The sequence below is a fragment of the Branchiostoma floridae genome, chromosome 13 (genome assembly GCF_000003815.2).
Source record: "Branchiostoma floridae strain S238N-H82 chromosome 13, Bfl_VNyyK, whole genome shotgun sequence".
In the NCBI taxonomy this organism is placed as follows: Eukaryota; Metazoa; Chordata; class Leptocardii; order Amphioxiformes; family Branchiostomatidae; genus Branchiostoma; species Branchiostoma floridae.
In genome coordinates, this window is record NC_049991.1 from 10,910,393 (window position 1) to 10,920,781 (window position 10,389).

The following is a 10,389-nucleotide window of genomic DNA, read 5'->3' on the forward strand; positions in this document are numbered from 1 at the left end:
GTGGCAATTTACTATTTCCCTTTTCGTTCATTTGTTTGTTTGCCCCGAGGTCAAAGGTGTGACCAGTCACGTGAAGCTTTACTGTTAGTCAGAACCACAAGATCACAAGTTTTTCAAGGCATTTCTGGAGCATTAGGTCGCTTCTTCTCGTTGTGTTTTCTGAGGGAAGTCACCAGTTGTATTCTGTATGTTGTTCAGCGGTTCTGTCGTTACGAGTAATACGGGGACTCTCCACAAAGCGTGCCAATTAAATATGTCTGTTTGTTTACTGAAGCGGACCAGCTAAGAAATAATTTTTGGGTCAAGAAGTTTCGTTGGTGACGTTAGTTGGCCTGTGTTACTTTTGATGGAAGATGAACGCGATCATCGCCTTGTGCCACTTCTGCGAGCTGCACGGCCCGAGCGTGTTGTTCCACACACAAGCCTTTCACTCCAGGGAGCCTCAGGTATGAACACCTGCCTTGTTTCTGTGAAACAACAACATCATTATAAAGTTAATCATTAATTTAACAGACATTTATTCAATGTCAAGCATGATAATTTCTCTAGTATTCAGATATGCAGATTGAATACGAGCGATCTTTTTTTTCAGTTGTTTTCTGTTTACACCGAAAAATTGAAATTTATACCTAGAAATATACACAAAGTCATGTATCATGCCCATGACATTTTGTGTATTTTGATGTCTTTTATATCATACTTTTCGCTCCCAAAAGCTGCCTGGCTGGGCCCCAGATTGGAAATGTGACCTAAGCCTAACTGGGAGTGCTGGTATATGATATTTATAATGAACCTGTTGTTTATTATCCCATATTTTAGAAAGAAGAATGAACTCCTTAATTTCATAGAATTCACCAGGGAATAAACACTGCAGGGTTTTCTAATAAAGTCTTAAAATCTCAAACTGCATGTTCATCATTATAAGTCTGTAATGATTTCGATAGATCAGATAACAGTGATGTAGGAGGCTCTCGTTATACCAAGGACTTTATATAAAGTCCTTGGCAATACTAGTACATGTATGTGATGATGCAATGTCTCTATTTCTAACTCCAAGGGACTGGATGCAGAGTCAGGTGAAGAGTCAGGCTCTCTTGCCTCCTTCCTGTCGTCAGGCCGGCGTTCCCGGTCTCAGTCAGCAGCATCCAGCACCAGCAGTGTGTCCAACACTCCCAAGAAATCAGAAACTTGTCAGGTACTACAAACAAGTACATCATACATACTGGTCATGGAATTTATGTACATCATATAACGTCCTTGGCATTTGCCCATATGCTTTGTTGTTAGTTGCAATCCCATTGATAAATTGCCCGACACATTTCATCATGGTTGACAAGATGTTGCCAAGCAACCCATTGTTGAAACATCTTCCCTGCTGTGAACTGATGAAAGCACCAAATTTGTACTGGCTGCAGCAATAGTCTGCCTGAAGGTATGAAGCTATTTTATCATTTTCTCACCTTTTGTTGTGACAGGCCTGCAGATCTGTGCCCTCAGGCCATCCAGGCTTCGTCAGCAAAGACCCAGATACCAAGATAAGCTATGTGAGCAGTCAGTACCCAGAGCATCCCCAGCTCTTCAGTATCGTCAGACAGGCCTGTGTCCGAAGTCTCAGCTGTGAGGTAGGTCATTTCTACCCGCTACTTTGCAGTACTACTTCTTCTACTTCTACACAATACTAGACAAAACCCCGCATGGGGCATGACGTCTAGGACAGATTGGACTAGTTGGTTGAACCTAGGAAAAAATATTGTATTTATGGTTACCTGACCAACACCCTAGGCTTGCTGCCCCAAATTTTTGGTAGGGACATAAAAGTTTGATCTGAGTGATAAAAATGCTGTATAGTCATTTTCCAACATATTTTCCCCATTTATGTCCCAATAGAAAAGTTACATAAATGGACCCACCAAACCTAAGCTCCCAAATATGTTTGAATCATGCATTATTGTAATTGTATATTTCTTGGATCACTTCAGCTGAAATCTAAAGAAAGATAGACTTGATACCTACCTGCTGACATTTCCTAAGGCCTTACTCCCTGTGTTGAAAAACATTCAGTTATATGATTAGCCCTTATTTAATCCCAGATTGTCAGAAGAAGAACAGACCCTGCTGTGTTATCTGATGATGTTGCAGAAAAGAGATTAAGACACTTACTGCTTGAGAAGTGTGGGACGCAGGGCGTGCCTTTTCACAATAGGGCAAGTCAGAGTTAGTTACTGTAGACAGGGTCTGGGCTCTCTGTAATGTTTATTAACATTCTGTTGAACATATTTGGTTATAATCAACGTAGAAACATTGGTGATCTTTATTAACCTACAAGCATATCTACAGGTGGCATAAGACAATATCAAAATAGCCAAGGCAGTATCCAACTGGCCACCTGGATACATATTAGATCTTTATATACTAATTGTCATTTTGTCCTTCTCTTCTAGGGTGTTACTATTTTGCATGTACTTACTCAACCCTTTCATTCAGTAAACACAATATGCATTGCTATATGACCAAATGATATTAACCTTATACAAAACTAATAGGGTGTACTAAACTACAGTCAAACCTGCCCAAGCGACCACCTCTTCTTAGCGACCACCTGGCCATTGCAACTGCTTTTTCTCGGTCCCGAAAATTTTCCCCATTGACGTAAGTATTAAGCAACCTCTTCACAACAACCACCCAGCCAACATAACCACGGCCACCAAAAATTGAACCAAATCTACCGATAACGAACACGTCATTTTCAAATTTTGAGGTGTCATCCATTTTCAATGATAGCTAGCGCAATTTTGTGCCGAATTCGGTCAGTTTGCGACAGATTTTGACTAACATTATGATGTTATCTTCAAAATGAATATGGCGACGGACGCAGGTGCTTGTGCTTGCCATTTGCCATTAAACACAAGGGAAACCATTTAAACTATGCATCGGGTATGTTGTGAGTCGATACTCTTCTAACCGCCCACCTGACAAAATCGACTGCTTTTGCCCGATCCCCAGGTGGTCGTCTTGGGCAGGGTTGACTGTACTTTCATGGAATGGTGTAACATGTTTAGTACTCACACTTACTTTAACAAAAATGTAATTATAATCATAAACTATGTAAGGAAAACCTGGTTTATTGCATGGGGGACAGAGATGTCTGGAAGGAGAGGGTGGACTTGGTCCGGGCAAGCAGCCAGCGATGATGATGATGATGATGATGATGATTGCATAAGTACTAGTGAATAAGAAAAAAATTAATGATATGCCATGTCACTTACTCTAGGTGTGCCCTGGACGAGAGGGTCCCATATTTTTTGGAGATGATCACTGGGGTCATGTGTTCAGCCATACATTCTTCATTAAGGACAGCCAGGCCCGAGGTTTCCAGCGCTGGTACTCCATCATTGTTGTCATGATGGACAAAATCTACCTCATCAACTCATGGCCCTTCCTGGTCAAGCACATTGGAGAGATCATCAGCAAACTACAGGACAAGGCAATTAAGGTGTGTGGTTTACTTTGAGAAGTGTGTTTTATAAACAAGTCTTTATTGACTGATTTAAGGCCTAATTGCTGTTGTAGCTCTGACTGGAGTCATCGCATAACAAGTCATGTTGTATACCACAGATATTTCAGGAGAAGGACCAAGTAAATATGTAGTGATGTTCTATGTTATCACAGGTATTCATTTGTACCATATATGTGAACAGGAGTAGTATCTTTCCATGAAAAGATGTTACCATATGGTATTTTATGTTGCATGAAAGGTATATGATCAGGAGCGGTACCATGAAAAGATGTTACCATATGGTATTTCATGTTGCATGAAAGGTATATGATCAGGAGCGGTACCATGAAAAGATGTTACCATATGGTATTTCATGTTGCATGACAGGTATATGATCAGGAGCGGTACCATGAAAAAATGTTACCGTATGGTATTTTATGACAGGTATATGACCAGGAGCAGAACCAGTGTCCAGAGAGAGCCAGGAGAATGAACGAGTCGTTCATGGCGCCGGGGGATTTCTTCCGGAGGCAGCGTGGTGGGGATCACTTCAGGCCACTTGTCACCCTCACAAAAGATGATGGTTTATTCAAGTGAGTTAGAAAGTCCTCTGTTAAATGTTTTATGTAACATCACTATTCATTCAACTCAGCAGTGTATCTTATGGTTTGAAAATAAATCCAATTACTGTACCATATTTATAAGGTATACATGTCTTAAAGCTGTTTCAATATTGTTCAATGTTATTTGCTTTATTCGGAATAAAACAATCTTTAGATAAAGCCACCGCCTCATTACCAGTTAGAAACAAACTTTTCGATGCATGTGTCAAACCTATTCTACTTTATGGCTCAGAAATCTGGGGCGCATTAAAAAGCCCTAAAACCTGTCCCATTGAATCTGTTCACCTTAAATTCTGCAAACAAGCACTAAATATCCCCAGACCAGCATCTAACCTTGCCACAAGAGCGGAATTAGGGAGGTACCCCATTCAACTGGAAGCCTCCCTGAACGCTATCAAACACTTTCTAAGAATCCGTCAAAACGTGCCAGCTGACAGTCTACAAGCCGACGCCCTATCTTGTCAATTACAACTAGATGCAAATGGAAACAAGTGCTGGGCGTCCGGCGTTCGTAAGATACTGGAGGAATGCGGTTTTGCCTACATATGGAGATCTCAGATATCTCTAGGAACAAACCTATTACCTATAACCAACGCCATCAGCCAACGATTAAAGGATATTTATATTCAAACATTTAAAGCTGAAATACACAATGACAACCGGGACAAATCTTTCGGTAACAAATTACGAACCTATAGATTATTCAAGACTATTTATAAAGAAGAAGAATATCTGATGGTGAAAAACATACAACACAGAGTGGCTGTCACTAAACTCCGGATTAGTTGCCACAAGTTACATATCGAAACTGGAAGGCACAACCGCACCCCTCTGCAGCATAGAGTCTGCCAATTTTGTGATTTGCAACAAGTCGAAGATGAACAGCATTTTATTTTACACTGTAAACTGTACCATAATGAACGGATTGTGCTTTATGAATATATAAGAAAAGAGTTCCCATATTTTGAACACCTTAATGCAACGGATAAATTTCTATTTTTGATGCGCCTAGACAAACCCTGTATATCAAACATTATCTGTTCCTATATCTACAACTGTACAAAGAAGCGAGAAGATGTCGACCATCCTGTTAGCTTAGTACCTTCAGCTAGTTAATTGTATCTTGTTGTTTTTGCATATGTTTGTTATGTCTGTTATCAGTCATGTCTGTTATCAGTGACCTGTACCTAGCCCGTCGAGGCATGAATGTACAATAAAGGTCTTTCATTCATTCATTCGTTATTGAATGTATCCAGGTTTTCCTTGTCATATGATAAACCAATATACAATTTAATTGAATGAGAAGAATATAAGACAAGGCCTGATTACCATGGTATCTCTGTTGATACCTGGCTAATAGTGGCTGTGTTTTTAAGGTGGCTGCACCAGTGGTTTGTATGGGTGCTAAAGGCTGGGGGAAACAGGATGACAGAGAAACTACTGGAAGGGCCTCCGACAGAGGACGTCCTTATAGACATGGAGAAACAGGAAGGTAGGAAATTATGGCAGAATATCACTACCGTGAAATCCAGGCTTAAAAAAGTGACAAAACATTATTCAATGCTATTAGTAATGTTCAACATACAGTAATCTATTGATAATGGGTCAATTGCATTCAAATTTGTTGGCTTGCATTCAATTTCAGTCCAATGTTTGGTGACAAATCATTCCAAAAATGCAATGTATTCTTAGTGATTTTGAGAAAAACTCATTTGCAGTACTAAACTGCCTCATATGTCCAATTTTCTGATACTAATGCTGTATTGTGATTTGGCCTAATCTGCCTGCATGAAATTAACTTGATCAATCAATTGATCAATCAATCAATACAGAAACGGAAGAAGGTTTCATTAAGATCAACACCAAGCCTATGCCAAGCCCAGACCAACCCACAGCTACTGAAGAGCTCCAGCAGACGTCCCCACCAGAGGCAGAAGAGGCTGGTGCAGAGGGTGATGCAGACAGCACAGCACCAGTCTTCACATCCCTCAGACACTTCAGACAAGTAAGTCACAATCTGTGCTTGAAATGGTGATCTCATTGAGTCTGCGCAAGAAATCCTGTCCTAAGAGTTTTTGTAGAAGGAATTTTGCATTCTCCTGTCCTGAAACTTGCTCTCAGTGTTGAATACAGCCTTTTGTTTGTTTTTTCACAGATAATTGGCAGTCAAGGGTTCCATTCTATTGCACACCATATCCTGATCGGTAATCAAATCATCATCAGAGGAGAGAAAAGGCCCACAATGGAGTCAATCATCAATGTTTTAAAGGTGAGTAAATGTCTATTTTTGAATGGATATTTCTTTGTTCCTTCACCAAGTTAATTCTTTACCTTCAACAAAGTAACTCTTAAAACACATTGATTTGTGACTTCTTGTTTTGCAGTCTTTACTGCCAATGGGCTGCTGTCGAATAGTTCCATACAGCGCCACCTATGAAGACTCCTGGAAGTGCAATTTCCTGGGTCTCCCACTTGTAGCACAAATACCTGCACACGTCATGTCTTCAGAGTACTACGTCATCATCGATGTGCTATCACCAGCAAAAGTACAACAAACTTTGGAGCCAGATGTGTTCTTTCAATACTCCTTCCTCATGACCACAAAGGCTCAGTTACCTGAGAAAGGTGAGAAGAAAGTCTCTTTGGTTTTAGCTTGACATTTGTTTTTGTCAGCATTTCTGGATATAAAGTTGCTCTTTTTACTGTTCTTTACTTGACCATGTTCATATATCCTCTATTGGCTACAGGCCCTGCCATCCTACAGAAGATAGAACTTGCCCTAGAGAATGAGAACCTGTCCAGTGCAGTAGTAGATGCCTGTTTGGTGTCCCTCAAGGAGGAATGGATGAAGTAAGTTTATCCTTCACAACACAAAACTTGAATATGCTAATTCTTCACCTTGATTTTGTCCTGTTTTGCAAGAGGCATTTTTGTAACTACTCTTTCTTTGTTGTGCTCTTTTGAACATTCATGCAAGTCCTAATGAGAATTTTCCTGTGATCTGTTGGAACCACTATTTTTTCTTCACTGTCATGACCTATTAATAATGTTCTCCCCTCTGTAATCCCTAGCAAAGTGAAGGTGCTGTTCAAGTTCTCCCGAGCTGGCAGCCGGTCCAGAGAGGACACCCTGAAGCTGCTGCAGGTGCTGGAGGCTACAGAGGAGGACACGCAGATGCTGAAGTTCTGGATGACAGGACTGAGTAATCAACACAGGACACACATGCTGTCATCAGCAATCAGTACTTCACCTCCTATGTAACTTAATGAAGGGGATCACTGGTTGATTCTCTCATTAGCTCAGAAATAATTAATGATACAATGTAAAATGTAAAGTAACTGGAACGTAGGAGGATATTGAATTCAGATGCTGATTTGAAATTCAGAATAAAAGTCTCAATTTTTTTTAATACAATGATGAATTAAATGCTCAATAAGGTGGTGTTGCAAGGCCATACCTTGGAATGTCTCTATATTGCAGAGACTTGGAAACATACAATAGAGTTGATGGTCAGACATCCAGATAATAAGATATGCCAAATAGCAATTACTCAAGCAAATGTGTACATTAATGGTGCTGCATATTTCTATCTTATGCTATTCAGTGCAATGAACTGTAAGTCTATTGTAAGTATATTATGCAACATGAACAATATGTCCTCAAAATTACAACATGTACATGGTTGGTTGAATCATTCAACCAACATACATATACTTGAATGTGTAGGTAATGAAATACAGGTATCAATGCATATTGTTGTTAGATGAATAACAGCATAAAACTACCAGATTGGGACTTGACAATTGAATTGAATATAATATATCTATGAAAGCAGAAAGTATCAATTCTCAATGGCATTGGAAGGTAGTTTTGTCTTTCACTATTGAAACACAGTATACTTTTAATCTATATTTTGTACAGATGTACAAAGAATATTAAATACAACACAGAATACAAGAAAATAAATCATTTCTTGTCTCCTAAATTGTGTGTGCATCAGTCAGTCTTCCTGAACTGCTATCAAAGAACACCAAAAAACATACATGTAGGAAGCCCTGGACAAAGCGACCAAAGTTTACTATGAATGTTTGTTTGAAAGTAGTACAAAGTTTCTGGGGGACAGTCTTGGATTGAACAAGGGTACCAGTTGGCAGTTGGTCCCATGTTCCCTTAGGTACTGCATCCTGTCCAGCAGGAGCAGAGTTTCCACTACAGGAGCCAGCACCAGACGCAGGCAGTGGAACACAACAACGTCCTTCCAACACGCCAGCATCTCAGCAGCCTCTGCTGCATCAACTGGGACACTTGTATCAGTGGGATATATTAACCTTGCCAGGGCTTTCTCTGCATAGGTTTGGAAGTCCATCTTATGTGTTTTACGAATGCTCCTGATCCCAGCCCTCCTCTTGGTACTGTCATGCTTGACAATAAAGTGTTCCAGTGTAGCCCTGTAGCAGTGTGGCATCATTACCTCACTATCATCACTCTTCAACCTCTCTGTGTACATGTCTATGGCATGGCAAGCTAGTTCTCGGGCTTGGTAACTCATTTCAGCATTCAGATTTTTGACCATCTGGCTCATAGGAAAGCCATAATCTGAACAGACATACTGATGTTGAATGTCTACTGGCCCATCTCGTCTGGTCGTGCTTTCATTCGGACATGTCATTTTCATGTAACAACATCCCACTGAAGCAAGGGCACGGATATCATTGCAGCGTGTGAAGACTCTCAACATGGTGGGTGCCAGGTCCCCACATGTATGCAGTCCAACCATGCTAAAGCCTTTTCTGTCACAAGGAGCATCACCCTCGTGGGACACAACCTTTTCTGCTTGTGTCGGATCAGTGTTACTTCCACTGGCACAGCAATTCGCACTTGCTTCTTCGGATGTTCGAATTTTCTTTGTACTTGGAAGTTCCATGTCTACATTGCAATTACTAACTTGTTCCGTGACAGTGAATGATGATTGCTCTAATTCACTTCCATGAAGACTTAAGACTGGATTCTGTTGGTTGATGACAGACAGAAAGTCATCTACAGAAATGTCTGGTTTGAGGAAACAGGTCACATGACTAGGCTGAGCATGCAGAACCTCATCAATATCAGCCTCCTGTTGTTTCTTCATCTTCTCCTTAGTAATATCAGTCACCACTTGTTTGTCAAACCTTGCAGCTCCGGTGACGTGACATCCCTCGGCCTCCACACTGGTAACATTCAGCCTGTGTGCAAAGGACAACACTCGTGACAAATGTCCTTGTCCTGATCCAATGTCCACCACGTTAGAGCAACCCACCTGATCACACAGCCATTTAACTGTTGTGGCCAGTCGAAGAATCTCATGCTGCTTCTTGGGCTTGACATGCCTGCAGAAGCAGTGCTGCAGTTCCGGGCTCCGCAGCTGTCCATCACGGATCTCTTCTGGAAGGCTTGAACCATCAGCCCTGTTTGGTGATGGAACATCAGATAAATGTTATCGTCTATCATAAAGTCATTAACGGCATGCCAAAATCTATTAAAAAAATTAAAAGCCAACACAAAAAAAACACCTTTAAAAATAACTAGGATATGAATGAAGGTCAAACAAATGAGAATTGCGTGGACACCCACCCCAGCTGTCCTAGCAGTGTACTGAGGTTGCAGGCTTGCCTAGGCAGTGTGAGGGAGTGTGCTGTTGCTCTGAATGCCAGCAGTGACAATGGCCACACTGTAGTTCGTGCACCTCTACCAGATGAGCAGAGTAAGTCGTCAGCTATTTCTGCAAGACAATTGAATGGATATTTGTTTAGTGAATGAAAACATAAAGTCAATATTATTTAAAGTGTGTAGTTCTACATTTGCTCAATGAGCTGCCTAGGCTATAGTATAAGCCCTTAAAAAAAGGCTTAATCAAGTTGATCTCACTAATCTGTTGCTCTACTTTTACCTTGTGGGGCAATGTCATGCAAAACATTCCGCCAAGACTCCGGTATCTTGTCCCAGTGCTTCTCGGTGAAAAACTCACAAACATAGGCATCTAACAGCCAACTATACTGTCCTAGGAACGACGTAATCTGCACAAAAAGATGCTGGAATGTCTCAGTTTCGTCCTCCATGCCTGCACATTCCAGAGTTCAGCTGGTTAGACTGCTGCAACACGCACAAAACCTAAAATACAGTACAATTTGGTAAAAGAACATTCAAATGGCTATTGTCATGACACTATATTGCAAAAGAATAATAAAACATTGAAATTTCGTTTTGGGTGTTCAAATTTTGCACAATAGCTTG

General features: G+C 40.7%; 2 protein-coding genes across 3 annotated transcripts; one reads left to right on the forward strand and one right to left on the reverse strand.

Moving 5' to 3' along the window:
- The first annotated feature begins 53 nt into the window (after positions 1-53).
- On the forward strand, positions 54-8,104 carry LOC118428957 (folliculin-like). 2 transcript variants are annotated; one of them, XM_035839279.1, is made up of 12 exons: positions 54-446; positions 1,058-1,195; positions 1,476-1,622; positions 2,091-2,204; positions 3,272-3,493; positions 3,941-4,089; positions 5,496-5,611; positions 5,952-6,124; positions 6,275-6,388; positions 6,504-6,744; positions 6,867-6,969; positions 7,191-8,104. In XM_035839279.1, exons 1-12 carry the CDS (start codon positions 354-356, stop codon positions 7,378-7,380), a joined length of 1,800 nt encoding a protein of 599 aa, XP_035695172.1. In that variant the 5' UTR covers positions 54-353; the 3' UTR covers positions 7,381-8,104. The 2 variants fall into 2 exon arrangements, with proteins under 2 accessions (XP_035695172.1, XP_035695173.1); XM_035839280.1 differs by lacking the exon at positions 2,091-2,204 and having other exon boundaries at positions 56-446; positions 7,191-8,088.
- On the reverse strand, positions 7,539-10,253 carry LOC118428960 (protein RRNAD1-like). Its single transcript, XM_035839284.1, has 3 exons — positions 10,046-10,253; positions 9,730-9,877; positions 7,539-9,563 (listed from the first exon to the last, which is right to left on the reverse strand). The coding sequence occupies exons 1-3, from the start codon at positions 10,212-10,214 to the stop codon at positions 8,198-8,200; spliced, it is 1,683 nt and encodes a 560-aa protein (XP_035695177.1). The 5' UTR covers positions 10,215-10,253; the 3' UTR covers positions 7,539-8,197.
- Between the last annotated feature and the right edge of the window lie 136 nt (positions 10,254-10,389).

Coding starts and splice junctions, on each gene's coding strand:
- LOC118428957 (XM_035839279.1), top strand. CDS start 354: ATGAACGCGATCATCGCCTTGTGCCACTTCTGCGAGCTGCACGGCCCG. Junction 1,623..2,090: donor TCCGAAGTCTCAGCTGTGAG/GTAGGTCATTTC, acceptor ATTTAATCCCAG/ATTGTCAGAAGAAGAACAGA. Junction 6,125..6,274: donor CCCTCAGACACTTCAGACAA/GTAAGTCACAAT, acceptor GTTTTTTCACAG/ATAATTGGCAGTCAAGGGTT.
- LOC118428960 (XM_035839284.1), bottom strand. CDS start 10,214: ATGGAGGACGAAACTGAGACATTCCAGCATCTTTTTGTGCAGATTACG. Junction 9,878..10,045: donor GCATGACATTGCCCCACAAG/GTAAAAGTAGAG, acceptor ATTGTCTTGCAG/AAATAGCTGACGACTTACTC. Junction 9,564..9,729: donor ACACTGCTAGGACAGCTGGG/GTGGGTGTCCAC, acceptor ATCACCAAACAG/GGCTGATGGTTCAAGCCTTC.